Here is an 18,111-nt window from a genome sequence, read left to right as displayed (position 1 = left end):
CCTTAAAATATGAAAGGCACACAGTAGCCTCATACACATAGCTCAGTTTCTGTATAGGAACAGCGGAGAGAACACACTCACCCTGCTGTAGGTGTAAAGCAAAATACAGCCATTTGTCAGTCCCTTTCCAGAAAGGGACAACAGGGAGCAAAGTCAACCGTAAGACACATCTCCTTCTATGTATCCCCACCTCAGCCTCAGAAGACGTTGTCTGTTTGCATGGTCGCCTGCTTTCTGTGGACACTGGGGCCTTAAATTCAGATATTGGGGGACAAGAGGGTGACTCGGGTCCAGGAGCCCAGAATCTGACTGCGCTGTTCCCCGCGGGCCATGGAAATCACCAGAAGCAGAGTCCCAACCGCTGTGGGCAATTGAGCCACGAGCAGTAGAGTGTGTGTGTGTGTTTATTCCTGGAGTACTGCTGTTTGTGTTTTTAGCTGAACACTAGCTAACATAAAAGGAAAGAAGAGAGGGCCTCCTTCACAGCAGCCCTTGAACTCCAATACAGAAGCCAAAACCACGTGCCAAAGACCTGCTTGCTGAGGGCTCTGGTCAGAGCAGAAGGAGGGACGGCCCCTGCTCACAGGGAGCTTTCCCAGGCCAGAGCCTGTGTCTGGCTGGAGAACTGTACACAGGAAAGGAAGATGCTGGAAAACGTACTCACGGGCAGGGGAGGGGGCAGCAGGGAACGCAAATCGTGCCGGGGTCAGGAGCAAGCCGCGGGGGGAGTGAGCGGCAGACTTTCTATACCGGGGTCGAAGAGTGTCAAGGACACAGAGGTCGACCAGAAAGTTGGGGCTCCCGGGAGAGCTCCCAGCGCCTCCACCACACCACATGCACAGCAGCAGAGTTTGGCCCCTAATCCCAAGGGGCATCTCCGCCGCCTCCGGGACGTCATTCTGTTCCCAAGGTGCCACGCTGGAGTGGAGACAGCACACGCCAAGGACGGTCTGGGCGGTGGGAAAGGACATTTCTAACAGTGCAAAAGCAGAGGCCGCACACGGCATGCTGGGGTCACAGCCTCCGAGGAGAGCTACTGGCACATTCAAGGGGCTCCGTGATGTGTCCCCGCGTCCTCGGTGAAAAATGTAGCTCCCTGACCCAGGGCTAATGAAAAAGCCAAGAGGAGACAGATCAACTCTTGAGCCCAGTATTCTCCAATGGGCAGTTTTGTCCTTTCAAAGGGAGACGGAGCAAGACATCCTCGCCGTCCCCTGCTGCCAGGTGACTGACACTTGGACCTTATGTGTGCCGAACCCCTCCTGGGGAGCATCTCCCCTCCAAGCGGAGTCAAGAGCCCCAGCGGGCGAAGTTGGTCTGCCTTCATGAAGTTTGCTTGATGCTTTTGCTTGTTCAGCAGTGGCCGTGAACCAATTTCCCTGAGATTTAGGGGGTTAAGGGGCCAGTCCCTCCTGGCTCCCACGAAATCAAGCCTTTGTGATGCATAAATCCATCAGGACGCTCTGCACAGAACTTCCCACCTCGCGGGGACGGGGAGGTCAGTCCCTACCGTGCAGCCGTGTTCTGGATTCGGTTTGAAGTCACTCACGTTCAAAGCAGAAAGAGGAACCTGGCCGGCGTCAGGTGTGTGGGACTGTGGCCATCGCCCTGGACGGCGGCAAGGCTGGGGGCTCAGAGCTGCATATCCCAGGCACACAAGCGGCAGAGCCATGGAACAGCCTGCCCCCGGGGAAGCCGGTGCGGGGGAGGGGAGTCCAGTCTGGTAGAGCCACGTCCCCAAATCCTGCTGTGTGCAGCTGTGAAGATGAAGACAGTTTTCTAGAAGATGCGGCCATCCCTTATGTACTGGTTGATTATGTCAAACAAAAGCAAAAAGAAAAACAGGGTGTTACACTCTCCTAGAGGTGAGCGTACTATCTCTCTCTCATAACTCCTTTTCTTTTTTTTTAAGATTTTATTTATTTACTTGACAGAGATCACAAGGAGGCAGAGAGGCAGACAGAGAGAGAGAGGGAAGCAGACTCCCCGCTGAGCAGAGAGCCCGATGTGGGGCTCGATCCCAGGACCCTGAGATCATGACCTGAGCTGAAGGCAGAGGCTTAACCCACTGAGCCACCCAGGCGCCCCATAACGCTCCTTCTTTATGGGAAAAAAGCACACAGCGAACCGGTTTTCTTTTTCTCTGAAAGAAAACACAACAGCGGAAGAGCCTCCGATCCACAGATCAAGGTCCATCCGCTCAGCACTTGGCTGATGTTCTGAACAAGCCTGAGTCCTCATAGAGGCTTATTAATGTTCAGAAGAGTCCACGTAAGAAAGTATTTTTTTTTTTTAATTTTTAAGTTCCAAGAAGATGTCACTCCTGAAAAGGTCAATGTTCAGTTGCTGAGGGAGAAAAGCGAGGGATCAGGCTGCCTCCCATGACATCAGATGCGAGAGGAGGTTTCCAGGGGAAAAGATGCCACAGCCAAGCCCACTTGGCGCCGCATCCTGAGAACCCGTGGAGGGAAGGAGAGCGCATCCTTTCTGCTTTGTTTGAAAAATCAAAGGCTGAGCATGTGCCCTTCGAGGCACACATGAGCCCAAGACTCTGACCCAGTGTCTCTTGGAATTTTGTAGGCTTTCACCCTGATTTGTTATTCATGTGAATAAAATGCCCGAGAACAGCCTTCAAGTTCCCATTCATCCTGCCCGTGATAAATAACAGTTTATACAAATATCAGAATCGGAAAGTTAATTGATTTTTTTTTTCCTTTTTTGAATTCTATCCATTGGCACCTAGGAGCAGAATAGCTAGTTCACAGGCGAGCCAAAAGCCTTCACGATACTTAAGTGGTGATTAGAGAAAGAGAGATTAATCTATAAAGTTAACACCGCGAAATATATTCCTGAGTTGATAGATGAGCAGAGCCCTTTGGAAATAGTCTTGTCTGTCATGGAGAGCCTTTCTGGGGAGATTACTGTCCTTATTTTATCCAAAAAAAAAAAAAAAAAAGGGGGGAAAAATATAACTTTTCAGGACGCTGTCATCCTTGCGGCAAGAGCCAGAGAGAATAGGAACAGTGGGTACAAATGTGGGGGCCGTGGTGGTGAGATTGCACAGTCAAGTTCATTTTCCCAGTCACCCCGAAATCCTTTACAGGTGTATCTTGGGGTGCCCGTGGGTTTGGTTCCAGATGGCCACGATGTGATGAAGCACCTGACACAGTAAAGCGAGGCAATGAATTTGGGGGTTTCCTGGTGCATCTAAAAGTTAGGTTGACACCATCCTTTGGTCCACAAGTGTGCACTATAGCATTGTATCTTAAGAAGAGAAAACAACGCATGTATCTTCATTTAAAAATACTTTGTTGCTAAAGAGTGCTAACCATCACCAGAGCTTTTAGAGAGGTCTGTCACTGATCACAGATCCCCATAACAAATATAATAACGAAGATGTTTGAAATATTCTGAGAATTACCAAAATGTGGCCTAGAGACAAGAAGTGAGCAAATGCAATTGGAAACAGTCGTGCCAGTAGCCTTGCTGGATCCCAGACTGCCACAGACTTCCGATTTACCAAAAACACAGGGTCTGTGGAGTGCAGTGAAACAAGGCGTTTCATGGTGCCATTAGCTTGTCTGGAAAGTTTGATGCCGGTTTAATTCTCAGAGTCAGTGCAGTGTGCCTTTTTAATTTTTTTTTCCTTTTTAATTTTTGAAAATAATTAATGTTGAAGTAGCATCTCATTTCAGTGTTGCAGAAGAGTTGTAAAAATAGCGCACAGAACTGGTCCACTGGCTTCACCCAGATTCCCTAAATGTTAACATTTTAGCACATTTGTTTAATCATTCTTTCCCTACGTCGCTGAGTGTGCGTGTGTGCAGACACACACATGGGCGGGTTTGTTTTGGTTGGGTTTTTTTTTGAACCATTTGAGAGTAAGTTGCAAATGTGATGCCTCCTTACATCTACGTGTTCCACGTGTCTTGCCTCAAACCAAGGCCATGTGGTGGTACCGCTCTTCTTAAGGATCCCTCGGAAAAGGTCATTCTGCAGAGTGGCAGCCATCGCAGCAGAAGGAGGGACCTGGAGCGCTGGTCCGAGCGCGCAGTGCCGTAGGCAGCCTTGGGCTGTGTGCATTCGTCCTCCTGGGTAGTAGGTAGGTGCATTCTCCTACCGTACAGTGGCGCCGGGAACTGTGATGCCCTGGAAAAGTGAGAGATTCTCAAGACTTTGGGAGCTCCACCAATACGTGAACCCTAACCAGCCTCCTGAGACGGGAGTTTGCTGCCTCATGGTGCCCTCGGTGAGATTTGTGCCTTAGACCAGCCTAAGCCAGCTTCCATTGGGCTGATGAGAGGCAAGGAGTCTGCCTATTCTTTGATAACTACCCTCCCCAGTGCTCTTTTTTAAAAAAAAAAAAAAAAAAAAGATTTTGTTTATTTATTTGCGAGAGAGAGCATGTGTGCACGAGCAGGGAGGAGGGACAGAGGGAGAGGGAGAAGCAGGCTCCCTGCTGAGCAGGGAGCCCGACACAGGACTTGATCCCAGGACCCTGGGATCATGACCTGAGCCGAAGGCAGAGGCTTAGTTGACTGAGCCGCCCATGCGCCCCCGAGTGCTCTTCTGCTCAGAAGAGAAATGGGGAGCTGTGAGACGTTTAAAGTAACAATCCAGATACGCAGGTCTCTCTGTCACCAGCCTCGGGGAGCTTCGGTGGTGAGGGACAGGGTCCTTGCACAGCCCGTGCGTCTCATGGCGTGTGAACGGACGGCCTCCCGTTGTCTGAAGTGACAGTCTCCGACCCCGACGGTCATCCCCACAACCTGTTTTGGGAAAGGAGCCTTGAATCCTCCCAAGCTGGCCGCCGGCATAAAGCCAGGCCGAATGGAGTGTGCATTCCTGTTCCACAGAATACGGCCCGGGAGGAACCAGGACTGTCCCCTCACAGACGCGTGGCTCTGACAACCTACAAGAATCCGCTCAGCTCATGTGTGGCTTATAGCCCGAGTCTGTCAACAAACCCACCGAAAGAGCCGGCTCGCCCTGGCCCAGCGCTGGCCCTTCCGGAGGTGCGCTCTAGTGCTCGCCTGGGCAGCACGTGTGTTACAGTTGGAACGCTCCAGAGAAGATTTAGCCTGGCCCCTGCCCGAGGACGACTCGCGGATTCCTGACATGTGCTCCGAGGCAACAGATGACTGAGCACCATTTGATTTCGTCTGAGAAACGAAAACCTTGGGTCTGTCACCACAGGTGGTATTGGCAGGAGGTGAAGGAGGTCCTAATCCCTTTCTAAGAAATCGTTATTCAAACATTAGCTCACTGTGGCAAGATAGGTAAGCAAGTAAAGACGGATACAAAATGACAAGACGCTATCTCCCCCACCCCAAATGCAGGTCCCACTAATGACTATCTCTTCCATAAGCTTCTGGAAAGCTGTGAGCGTGTGTGATCATACCCACGGCAAGGTTGTACCACGTGTTCTGTTGTTCACCTTGGACCTTTCACCCAGTGATATATCTGGGAGATGTTCACGCGTGAGTGCATGTGGGTCTGTGTTGTCCTTTACACGGGCCAGGCACTGACTCTTTGTTCCAAATACTCTCCTCTGTCCGTTCTTATTCTCCAGACTTTCTGTACCAAAATGCACTGGCTGCAGTGGGCATCCAGGCCTTCGGTGAGCACGTTTCCAGATCCTTGAGTGACTAAATGAGAAACTAACCCCACTTTTTAACCCCAAGCGTGTGCTCCTGCTTGTGTTGGGTCATGCACGGAAGACCGTTCCCTGAGCATGCTGATCTTAGAAAGGGCTGCTGCCTGGGGCCTCAGGCCCCCCCACGGGATGGTCCCATGGTGTGGACATGACCTCCCGGGAGGCTCAAAGCAGAATGTTCCCGTTCATGTCTGCTGTCGGTTATGTAACTAAATGAAGTCCGCTCACAACCGCGAGTCAGAAAGCCATGCACAGACGTCAGCAGGGTTCCTACTAACGCTGCACAAGGACCACCACACAGTGGAACTGAAACACGGGATCCCCTAAAATGAAGCAGACCCTGCTACATCTGGCAATAGCCAGAGACATTCCCCACCTCGATAAGTTTCCTTTCTCCTTCCTCTCGCAACACGCCTTTCCTCTCGCTTGGTTCCGCGCTCTGCCTGCTCCTCTGGGTTTGGTTTGGTTTTGCTTTGTAATGGCAGTGTTTTCGAGCTACTCATACTCACCCTAATTCCCATACCAGTGACCGTGGGGTTATAATCTACATGACTGAGACACCAAGGTAAAGGACAGGAATGAGACCAACACATGTATTGTGCATTCTCGGTGGCCTCTCCCAGGTAAGAATCATGAGAAGCCGACTTGCGCGTGGCAGGCTCTCTCTCCCCGCGGCGCCAGGGTGCGCCAGGTGGTGAGTGGACCATGCGCCGCCCAGGGCCGTGGATGGGGAGCGCTGTGATCCCAAAGTTCGCCTGGAGTCAGCATCTTCCCATGCTTTGTCCCATCTTTACTGTGCCTGATTTCTCCTGGGTTCATTTTATTAACTGATGAGTTCACCAAATAGGCAGGAATGTCAGAACAACAAAGGAGATATGTCCCGAGTCCAGAGCTAAGTAAGGCGGGTAGATTATTAATGGTGTTCCTTCATCCCTCACGTATGAACCCCATGCCTTTTACATGCTGGGTATGTGCTGTGCCTTAAATCTTAGCATGCCTGATGGTGAGAAGGGATTGCACACATTCTCGGTCCTTTGATCCCCACAATATCCTTGGAAGGTGGACGTTCACATCCCCCCCCCTTTTTTTTAAAGATTTTATGTATTTATTTGACAGAGAGAGATCACAAGTAGGCAGAGAGAGGCAGGCAGAGAGAGTGAGAGGGAAGCAGGCTCCCTGCCAAGCAGAGAGCCTGATGCGGAACTCGATCCCAGGACCCTGAGATCATGACCTGAGCCGAAGGCAGCGGCTTAAACCACTGAGCCACCCAGGCGCCCCTCACATCCCCCTTTTATCTTTACAAAGAAGTGGGGTGAGTTTCCAAAAGCTGTACCATGGGCTTTTGACCTCTTGTGGGTCCTTCTCCCCACTGTACCTCCCATTTTCGGGTGTCAAACACCATCTCTGCTCTTGGGGAGAAACAGAGGAACTGTCTGGGCTCACACACTGGCCCAGCCACGTTTGGGCTGCCTTCTGCTGCCCTCCTCTCCTCCATCTTTGTCCCACACCAGTTGTGTGGGGCTTTGCATCCCAGATGGCAAAATCCTCCACTGGTGACAGGTGTGGGTGGCCTTTGGAGGTGAAGGAAATAAACATCCCGCCAGGGGATTTTGCTCCCAGGTAGCAAATCCTGCGTACAGCTGCGGGTGGCCTCGAGCTCTGAGGCCATGGCCAACCCCAGCCTGCCTGTTGTCACACACTGTAGCAGAGGCTGCTCTTCCGGTGGCCATGGTAATAACCTTCTTGCACCATCTCTGAGGAAGGTTGAGAGGATGTCTGTAGTCTGACCAGCCTCATTCTTCACCCCCACTGTCGCTCACTCAGTCTTTCCCAGGTATCACCCAGCGCCCCTGAACCCTCCATTCTCTGGGCATCTTCTTGATCCCTCCCACATCCAAGATGGCGCCTGAGTCCTGCTGCTCACAAGACGATGGTTATGAGTAGGGTTGGCCCATAGACGGCAGGAGGAATCTTCGGTGTTTAAAATACAACAGCTTGTTGAAGGCTTTATCTTTTCCCTGAAGATGCAAAGTGTACTGATTTTCATTATCCTTTCTAGTCATTGGTGGTAGAGATGGGAGGGTAGTCACAGTTTCCTACATAAACATCTTGAAAAATGAGCAGGTCAAGATCTTCTCTTGTTTGGCCTAAAGAAGATTGTCTGTCTCTGGGCTAATTTCACTGAGTTATGGAGGGCTCATTTTTTAACGCATTAAGAGACCCTCCGTGGTGGAAAAATAAGTACTATTTGGTACTATTTGGTACTATTTCTCATAGTACCAAACCTGTGATTAAAATCTCTGCTCTTTGAGAGGGGGGAAAGCGGCATCCATCTGGTGGGAACTCCCTTGGAACAAGAGGTCTACCTGAGTTTTGGGTCTCATCTGACCCTCAGATGCAGCCTGCAGCGTTTCCAGGGCTTTCCTGCCCGTGGCTTGCTGAGATCCACTCACTCAAGCTGAGTTTTTATTCTTTGCCTTCAGCCTGTCCTTTCAGCTCAGTGAATAGGTTTTAAGCAAGACTTTCCTTTGCTGGAGTGTGATTTCTCTCTTAGGACCAGGAAACATTCCAGAGCAGGTTAGAGTGGGAAGGAAAAGGAAGAGGCGTCTGGTGGTGAGCAGTTCTGAGACCATCGGTCCTCCTCCCATGCAGTGTGATCACCGAGCTGGGATTGGGCTGGCCTGGTCTCTGCAAGCCGCCTTAGCTGTGGCCCAGCAGCCCACAAAGCACGAGGCCTGAAGCAGCAAGTGTTTCTGTCCCGTGTGTTACCACACTTCACTTCACGAGCTGTGGCAGCCCTTAGGAGTGACCATCCCCAGGACAGCAGTTCTAGAATCTCACGTCCTTAAGCATCCGTCCCCATCCCCGGGCTTCTCGGTGCTAATGTATACATGGTCATCTTTTTAGACCTTGGGGACTCTTCTTCTAGTTTTTTGTTGAATTATTTGGCAGTTAAGCCATGGCTTTTGGAACCTCCCATTAGAAGATGACCTGTGAACACCCTAATGATGGTACCCAAAGGAAAGGTCAGACCTGTGCCGTCTTTTCACAGAACAGATCAGCAAATCCCAGCTTGGATGGCTGGAGACAGGTTTTGCCTTGGCTCGCCTTCCTCTTCCTTTTAGAGACTTCACCTCTCACTTTTCCTAGAAGTTCCTTCTTGGCATTTTTGTGTGGTTAGTGACTAGCAAAAGAAATGCGAATGATGTCTTTAAGGGAGCACGAGTCCCAGCCGCTGGGAGCATCTACAGTACTGGGTGTCGATTAACCAAGTTCCCAAAGGGCATCCTCCTCTAGCACAGTACCATCTCTCGTGCGGGGGGCAGGGCCCGCGGGATGAGCAGGCCCAACAGCACGGCCTCCACGGGGAGGCCACCAGCACCCCATACAGTCCCCTGGTATAGACTCTCCCCGGTTGGGAATGGGTGGTCGCTCGTGAACACGAAAACACCCTCCGAAAGGAAAACCGTCCGTTGTGAAAGACCTCACTTGAACTCATAACGTGCCTCAGGAGCGGGGTGGACAAAGCCTAATGAAGCTAGATTCTCAAGGAAACCTTCTAGAAGATGGGGAAGATGTAGAAGAGGAAGTGGGAATTCGGTCTGCGAGACTAAACCAGCCTTACAAAAATAACAGCAACCCTTGTGCTCTCACCGCATGCTGGGGTCCTTGCGAAACACTGTGCCCTTAACCTCCATGGCAGCCCAGGGAGGGGGGCGTGGCTCTTCTGGCCGCTCTAGGCTGGCCGGAGTGGGATGTCTCCCCCTCCCGGCTCCCCCCTTCACAGTGTAACTAGAGCTGTCCTCTGTGCAAAACTGTGCTAACTCAGCAATGATTCCTGTCACCCCATGGTACCAGCAGGTGGGAGGGTGGTCATTTGCAGCATAGGCAATGCCATGATTTGTATCACCCGTGTCTCAGAGTCATTCTGGGGTCCTGGGGACTTCAACGTGCCACAACCCTCCTGAGCAGCTGAGAGAGTGAAGACATCTCTTCCCCTGATTTGGGGTCCGATTTGCAGGCAGTGCCTGCAACCCTGTCTGGGTTGGGTGCCCCAGTGGACCCTGGAGGGGAGGAATAGCCAAGACAGAGAGGAGACTCTGCTCCCCCTGCTCAGGGCACCCAAGCAAAACCCCTCCAACCCAAGACCACCCATGAAGGAACTCCGTATCGACCTGCAGTTGACCCGATAGATCTAGATACGCTGAAGCCCAGCTGGGCCCCAATTGAAGTATACCTCAGTGCCACTTGAAGACTGGGGACTGGGGTTGCATGAATAACACAGCTCTTACTTTATTACAATTGTGGTTGCAAAGAACCACGTGTGGGACCGAAATCTCAGCGTCTTGGCTCAGAGGTCGCTATCTGCATTCCCACCCGAAATCCTGGCCTTTCAGCGTGGACTGTGACTCGTGGCCCCATGCGTGTCGCATCATGCTCATAGCCCACTTGGCTCTATCAAATGGAGGTGAAAACACGGGCCGTGTCCTTGCTGCTGCCTTTACAATCAGCAGTGCCTTTCCCTGGAGGGGTTCAGTTCCAAGGGTAATTGAAGGTTTACAGCCCAGTGACTCTGCGTTGTTGCTTGCTGTGGCTGACTTTGGAACCCAGTAGGTGCGCAGGTTCTCCAGAATTCTAACTGCCTCATCCAGTCCCAATGCCCCCTGGCCACGGTCGTCCCTGCAGAGGCCTCTCAGAGAGCCACCCCCTGTGTTTTGCAATAATGACTGACCTTTCCTTCTTTTTCTCTCTTCGCAGTGTGGCAAAGGCGCAGAAAACTTTGACAAGTTCTTCACGCGAGGGCAGCCTGTCTTGACACCACCCGATCAGCTGGTCATTGCTAACATAGACCAGTCTGATTTCGAGGGGTTCTCGTATGTCAACCCCCAGTTTGTGCACCCCATCTTACAGAGCGCAGTATGAAACCCGCCGCCGAGAACCAACGCCTCCCCAGCCCCCAGGCCCCCCACAGTGGGAAATGATCCTTAACCCTAAAATTTTAAGGCCATGGCCTTTTCTCTTGTTCCAGATTGGTGGGGGGGGGCCTGAAAATTTTAGGGTTATTAGTCCAAATGTGAGTAACTGTTCAGGGTCTCTCTCTAACAACCAAGAACATTATCTTAGTGAAAGATGGTATAATGTACAGTGTCCAGTTGAATTATGTCAAAGTCCTGTCTGGCTGTAGGTTAACCCTTCCTAGAAAGCAAACAAGCTCTCCCCCCCGCTTTTTTGGTACGATTTGATATATTTTCCTTGCCCCTCTGTCAATTTCCACCATTGGGATCCCCCCAACCAGAGATGTTAAAATGAACCTGTCCCCGGGCCAGTGACTATCCACCTGAGACGTCTTTGGAACGAAAGAATGGGGGAGCCCAGAATGTGAGCCAGGTGGGATTGGGGGCTGGGGAAGGCTTTGGAATACCCGCTGCTTCTTTTCTCTGCCTCAGTGGAAACAGTCCCTAGAATTCGAGAGACCGAGATGAATCATGTCCCCGCCGGTGAGTCATTTGCAAGCTCACTGTTACCAGGGGTTGACAGTCTTAACCCAATCACGGTCTAGTGGTTACTGGTCTTCAAAAGGAGAGAGAGCGAGCGAACCTCAGATGAGCGTCGGGTGAACCTGTCAGCCCCCCTGTTTGGTTGATAAATTATCTTGATACTTGCATTTCTTTTTAAGAGGCCAAATCTTCTAAAGACTTTGCTAAAAGAGCATGTGAAATCATTTCAGATCAAGGACAAACCAGTGTGTCTGTGTGTGTGTGTGTGTTCATTTTAATCTCTGGGAGATTACTCTGATCCAGGGTGCCATCAGCAATCATGCCACTACTCGCGAGTGTTGTTAGCCAACCCCCAACCTCCAACCAGTATTTTGCTACCTACGTCCTCAGAAGCTGATACGTACGCCCCCAAACCCCTTTTGTACTTATTTATTTACTAGGCTGCAGTGTCGTCCACGAGAGTACGGTGTACAGTAACTTAACAGAGTGTCGACTAGAGCATAAGTCTCCATTGATCGATCTCCCTCCCATCTCCAGCCCTTGACATCCGCTAAGGGATGAAAACCAATACAGTCTGGGCCCCCACGTCCAGGTCATGTTGAATGACACACCCGAAGCTGTAGAGTCAGGAAAACCTGGGTGCATATCAGCTCGAAGATGTCTTATTGCTAGAAGGATTTTCATATGTTTTGCAGATGCATCATGCAATGAATTTTGCATGTTTCTAAGAAACCCTAATAACAAGTGAATCTATATTATTGATATAATCGTATCAAGTATAAAGAGAGTATTATAATAATTTTATAAGACACAATTGTGCTATATTTGTGAAGGCTCTTGTTTCTAATCTGCTTTTATGATTAAGTTTTCGCTTAATTCTTAGCTGCGTGCTTCCTTTCCCCCGGCCCCCACTCCTCGCGTACCCTGCACACTGGCCCTGTATCGGATATAATAATTTTTTATCGTAGATCTAATTTTGAAATGAATGGCTATTTTACATGATCAATTAGGCTTATATACATATATATATATTATATAAATATATATATAAATATTTGATTCTACCTGCAAACAAAAGTTTTTGTTTTCGGGGATTATTTCCGAGATGACATTCTCTCCTCGCTCCCCAGCGCCATTTGCCACTCCTGTGCCGCTCTTCCTCTTGGGGACATCAGGAAGCGTTTGACTCCAGTCTACCTAGTATGTCTGCGTAGGCGTGATGTTGTCTCAGTCCCCGGCTGGACTGTTTGGTTTTTCCTTTTCAGCCTTGTTACTGTTAGCGACTCGGGGTGGGAGGGGCAGGAAGATGGCCTTCCTGCTGGGTGCGTGAGTGGACACACCAGAAGCGCGCTGTCCATCCTGCTGCCCCCGGAACGATCTGCCCTTTGCTCCAGTGCATCCACGCTTCATGAGACGACTGTCCAGTCCAGCAGCCCCCCTGGGCACAGCCACCCCCTGGCACTATCCGCAGATTCTTCAGAAGCTGCATATTTTCTTCACCTGTTGCTGGAACCAGCCTTCCCGGTCTTGTGATGAGCGCCTCTGCGGTGAGACACTGCGCTGACGCGAGGCCCTCGGAGAAGCCAGCCTCCTGCGACAGAAAGAACATCCAACACGGAAAGCAGTTATCAGGTCTTACGGCGCCGCTCTCTTTCCCGTTGACCCCCAAACGCATCTCTGGCTGTTTCCCTGAAATTCATGTGACACACGACCACGGGACGATCTGGTCCATCCTGGGAACCCTTGATTGGAGGAAGAGGTAGGGCAGACAGTGCGTCAGCCCCGGAAGGAGCCGCTTCCTCTGTCATCTTCTATGGGCTGTAGACGGCAGAACCCAGAAAAGGCCCGAGCGCACCCAGAGCTGCAGTCCTGCTGGTCAGTGCACATCTGGGGGACACTGCCTCGCCGGGCACACCTCCTTCGGTTGGGTAGGAAAGGGGCAGTGTATAGAATGAGCCTTAGAGACAAAACAGCCGGTCACCCTGCCTCAGGATGGAGCAGCAGTGGGACGGGCTCCCAGCCAAGCCCCAGGCAGTGAGGAAGGTTTCAGAAAGGAACCCATGAGGGATTCGGGGGCGCTGGCTCCCGAGCCCCATGGCACCTGCTTGTTTCTGAGCCCACAACAGTCTCGGGCTTTCCCTCACCGAGCCAGCATGTTTCCAAATTATTCATAATTCTCCAGGAAATGTATTCAGCATCTCAGCTGGCTTATATTCTTTCAGAATGTGTGGCAGAGTTTTAAAAGAAAATCTGGCGGCCCCACCCCCCCCCGCATGGGGACAGGAGGCTGGAGGCCAAACTTGAGGGGAGACCATAAACCTCAGGGCCTACCGATGGGTCACCGTGATGTGCCCTGACTGGTGCATGGCTTGGTACCGAATCCAGATAAAGGCTAATATGTTAAGGGTCTGAGCAGCCCCAGACCGTGATTTCTGAAGGAAGAAACCTTGTGAGTGACTGAGACCAGCCGTCAGACCAGCTCATAAAAGCAGCGATCTCTGTGGTTCTATGGTGTTGTCCCATGTGGTGGCATCATGTGAAAATGCAGGGAAGCTGGCAGCTGGAATGAGGAGAGCACTTGAACTCTTGGAGTTCAGGACCTGAGCGTTGCCTGTATCATGGGGCCTGTGGAAGTCCAGGACCCTGGGCAGAACCTAGCACAGTCGGCTTCCCCGCCAGACCCCTCGGCCCATGACTCTGAGGGGCCATTCGCATCGCCTTGCCTTCTCCCTTGGACGGTGTCTGACTCAGCAGCAGATCTGGGTTCTGAGGCTGCAGGCCAGTGGGCCAGCAGCCCCTGTGTCTTGGCACCTTGTCTAAAGACGCTAGATGCTTGGTTTCGATGGAAGTTTCTGGAGTGTGAGGCCAGGTGTAGCCCTCGGACGTGAATGGGAGGCTCCCTAAAGGCAGTTCATTCATTCAAAAGGCAGTGGCTGCTCTCCAGCCCCTCTGCTTCTCTTTGATCCCCGTGAGCTGGTGCCAGCGAAGGCAGAATCCCTGTCCGTCTGGTCGTAGGAGATGTGTCAGGCTCTGTTATCAGGAATTCTGGCAGAAAATTGGAGCATTTAGGGCACTTCAGAAACTTGACCTGATGTGGCCGGTTGCAGGGTGATGAAAGACCACAGCTGACACAACCAGCCAAGGACGGTGGGGACGCCTCTCTGAGCTGCCGTCCTCAGCAGAGCAAGGCATGGACCCACCGCTGCCACCGCTGACGTGCAGAGAGGGGGGAGGTCAGTGGAGGCTGAGGTCCATAAGGCATTTAGAGAACAGCAGGGACTGAGTGTATCCGAAGGATGCTTGTGAGAGGAGGAAGGCAGGAGGCTGTGCAAGGAGAGGCCATCTTGGGAAGGAAGCTGCTGCCATTTCCAGTGGCTTTGTGTTGTGGGTTGTTGGTGCATTCGATAGCTACCCCCTGCCGGTCCCCGAGCACAGGTTCGTTGCCAGGAACGCAGTCTGGTCCTCAGAAAGCATCCCCTGAATGCCGGTCGTGTCCGCAGCAGCCATGGGAAGCTGCTGCCCCTGCCTGCCTCGAGGTGGCTCACGGTTCTCTGGGCAGGGCCACACCATTCGGCTCGCCCTGGGAGACAGGGGGTCCCCACCCAGCTTACTTCCGCTGCAGCATCCTGAAGGACCGGGGACGGAGGGAGAAGGGGCAACACGAAGGAACACTCCCGTCCCCATGTGATTGCCCTTAGCGGGAGAAATCTCACTTTCTGCTGGGATTCATGTTCTCAGGATTGAAGAGGGGGGGAAAGTGAGAGTCTGATATTTTTAAATGCCTCTGAAAGGCAACACCAACTGACAGTCACTTTCTCACTCTACAAAGTCACCTGTTTCTTGTGTGTGCATATCACACCATTTCCTATCTCTTTAAGCCCATCGGGGCGGGAGTGCCTAATCCCCCCTACACCCCTGTGACTAGCACACTTGTCATCAGCAGGAAGGAGGCGGCTGGGGACCAAAGGACGATGGTGATGGTCGGTCGTTAAGAGTTACAGGAGCGACGGTGCCAGGACGGTTCATTCCAGTGATGGGAAAGGGCACTCTGGTTCTTAGTGGCCACACGCTAATGGGACAGGTGGGAAACTATTTTTGGAAACCATTTCCTTGAGTTGCTTGGATTACATCTCGTGGAATACACCAGACTCTAAACATGTCTGTCATTTCCCATTGAGGTCGATGAGACAACATCTAGGGAATGCTGTATATTTTATATTTCTGCTGAGGAAGATGCAGAAACTTGGAAAAGGTTACCTGAGCTACAGTGAGTGAAGGCATCTAGAAATGGTGTCAGCCACAATCCTGTTAATTTTCTAACGTCAGGGACTCTTTGGGAGGGTTAAAATCACGTGTGACTAGGACCCCATGCCTCTGATCTGTGATCAGGAGTCAGGTGATAATTGTGTAGGTCAAATCAGTCATCAAACAGCCTTACAAGGACCCTACACTAAGGCCCACAAGTTCCAAAGACTTTTTTTTAAACCTGAAGGAAGAAATTAGTTAATTCTAATAGAACAACAGTATACTGGGCTATTTGTACTTTTTTATAGAGAACTTTAATAACTCAATTCTTCTTTTAAAATAAGTTTTTAAAATAAAACTACTGACAATTTGATAAGATTCCAATCCTATGGGGCCTGGAGGAGGACTCAGCTGGGGTCAGCTAGAGCACCCCTGACCTGCACTCCCACTGCAGGATTTTTCCCACGCCAGTGGCGTATGATGTCCACATCAGGATGGCTGGAAATTCAGGTGGAATGTGTTGGCAGACTGATGCCCTCCATGTTTTTGATGCACACTGAGGACAGCCACCTGAGGTCTGGAAACCTTTGGACCATAGGAATGATGGTTTTATTGCCCCCTTCCAGATGCAGCCCTAGGATAACATTCCCCTGGGGTCCCTGAGATCTCTTTCTTTGCTCTGTGAGGGTCTGTGACCACCTTTTGGTTTGGGGACTGGGCGCGTCCTCGGCTCTGTCTCTAGTCCCCACGAGTCTGCAAGGCTCACACTCAGTGAAAATTCAGAGGTGCCCTGGAAGGATTTTGTCCAGTGAGCAATTCATATATACTTCAATATCCCCGAGAAAGAAGAGGCGGCAGCAAACACTCCCAAGGGCCTCTGTCTCCGAATTCTCTCCTATGTGAGTAGACAGAACCCTACTTTTCAGAAACTCTCCAGTCTACTTTAGAGGAACCTTTTTTTTTTTTTCTAAAATAAGACAAAAGGTGGCTTTGCATTTTCCGGTTAAATAACTGTGTCTTTGTCTCCTCTGCTTAACTTTAGGAGTATTTATTCTTGTGATTGTTCATAGATTTTTGTTGATATTCTTCCTGGAAGAATGGAATCCTTAAGGGGATTAGTGAACGATTCAAAATCATCCGTGAAGCAGTTACACTTTTGAGTGTAAATGGTCTGAAAATTCACCTCCTATCCCTTCCAGCAGGGTCTTTCAGAATATCTTTTATAGATGGTCAGAGACACTTGAAATCATTGCTTTTGCCCCATGAGAGAGAGAGAGAGGGAATGTGTGTGTGTGTGTGTGTGTGTGTGTGTGAAGGACATGTCATGTTCAAATCATTCATTGGGAAACATCGTATAAGACCCCAAATCTGTACGGAGGAGGAAGACGAAGAGACTGGAGGTTGAGGTTTTTTGCTTCTGTATAATCACCTTCTGACAAAATGTAGAGGCCATTCAACTGTCCAGCAACATTTGGTTTAAAGCAGGCAAGATGGATGTGTAAGTTACTCCTGCTGCTTTCCTCAATTTGTATAACCTCTGATCTTTGTTTGCATGATATGCTTTGTTAGATACATTCATTGTAGTTTGGAAGCAAGTGTGTACGAATAAATATAATGACCATTCCTCAGCGTCCTCGGTCTCATTTGCCTGGTCCCTTTGTGGCATCACAGTTATGGTTCAGTCCGTGTGCAGCCAGAATTCCACCCTGGGCCTTCTCCTGTCCATGCAGGCCTCTCTGTTTAAGTTCATGCTGGATTTTCTTAAAATGCTTTGTGCTTTGACTTGAGACCCCAGCAGTCACTGGGATGAAGGAGCAGCGGGTCACTCCCTCATTCACGTATCAGCCCTTGGCAGAGCGCCTGCTGGGAGTTGGGAGGTGGGCACAGGTGCCAGGAATGTGCTGGAGAGGGGAGCAGGACACCGGCAGGGTGGGGGGTGTTGGGGGCCTGCCCGCTGGGAGCTTCCGCTCTTCACTCCCAAATGGTGGGGGACACACAGCAACTGACAAGGGCGTTGTCCATCCCGTTGGCCACGCTGTGCACCTGGCTTCGGGACGGCCACTGCTCTTGGCATCAACAACCTTCATTCTGGATTTATTTTATTCATAGGTGAAAAACAGGGAGTAATTTTTGAATGTGAAATAGGTAGGGAATATCCCAAAACATCCAGAGTCTCAACACTCAGCACTCTAAGCCTCAAAAGAGAATACAAGATGGGGCACCCGGGTGGCTCTGCTGGTTGAGCATCGAGCTCTTGATCTCAGCTCAGGTCATGATCGCCTGGTCATGAGATCAAGCCCCACATCGGGCTCTGTGCTCAGCAGGAAATCTGCTTGAGATTCTCACCCTTTCCCTCTGCCCCTCCCCATGCTCTCCCCACCCTTTAAAAGAAATATCCACAATAGCCAAAATATGGAAAGAACCCAGAAGTCCCATCAGCTGGATAAAGAAGAGGTGGGGGGTGTGTGTGCGTGTCTGTGTATACACACTCACAATGGAATATTACGCAGCCACTAAAAAGAATGAAACCTTGCCATTTGCAACAACGTGGATGAAACCAGAGGGTATTATGTTGAGTGAAACAAGTCAGAGAGACAAACAAATTTCACTCAGATGTGGAATTTAAGAAACAAAACAGATGAACACAGGGGGAGGGAAGGAAAAATAAGGCAAAATCAGAGAGTGAGGCAAACCATCAGAGACTCTCAATCA

At 50.7% G+C, this 18,111-nt stretch overlaps 1 protein-coding gene and 1 non-coding gene across 2 annotated transcripts in view; both read left to right on the top strand.

Moving 5' to 3' along the window:
* Nucleotides 1-17,032, top strand: part of PRKCA (protein kinase C alpha) — a 393,808-nt gene extending 376,776 nt beyond the window's left edge. Inside the window, exon 17 of the mRNA XM_045986064.1 lies at nt 10,415-17,032. Coding sequence (XP_045842020.1) covers nt 10,415-10,579 — 165 coding nt within the window. The 3' untranslated portion in view covers nt 10,580-17,032. The remainder of the gene's footprint in view (nt 1-10,414) is intronic.
* Nucleotides 5,026-5,133, top strand: LOC123930346. The gene has a single exon (XR_006816062.1). It is a non-coding gene; the product is annotated as a U6 spliceosomal RNA (small nuclear RNA).
* Nucleotides 17,033-18,111: the final 1,079 nt, after the last annotated feature.

This window comes from Meles meles, chromosome 18 (genome assembly GCF_922984935.1).
Source record: "Meles meles chromosome 18, mMelMel3.1 paternal haplotype, whole genome shotgun sequence".
Lineage (NCBI taxonomy): Eukaryota > Metazoa > Chordata > Mammalia > Carnivora > Mustelidae > Meles > Meles meles.
This window is presented reverse-complemented; position numbering and strand designations above follow the sequence as displayed.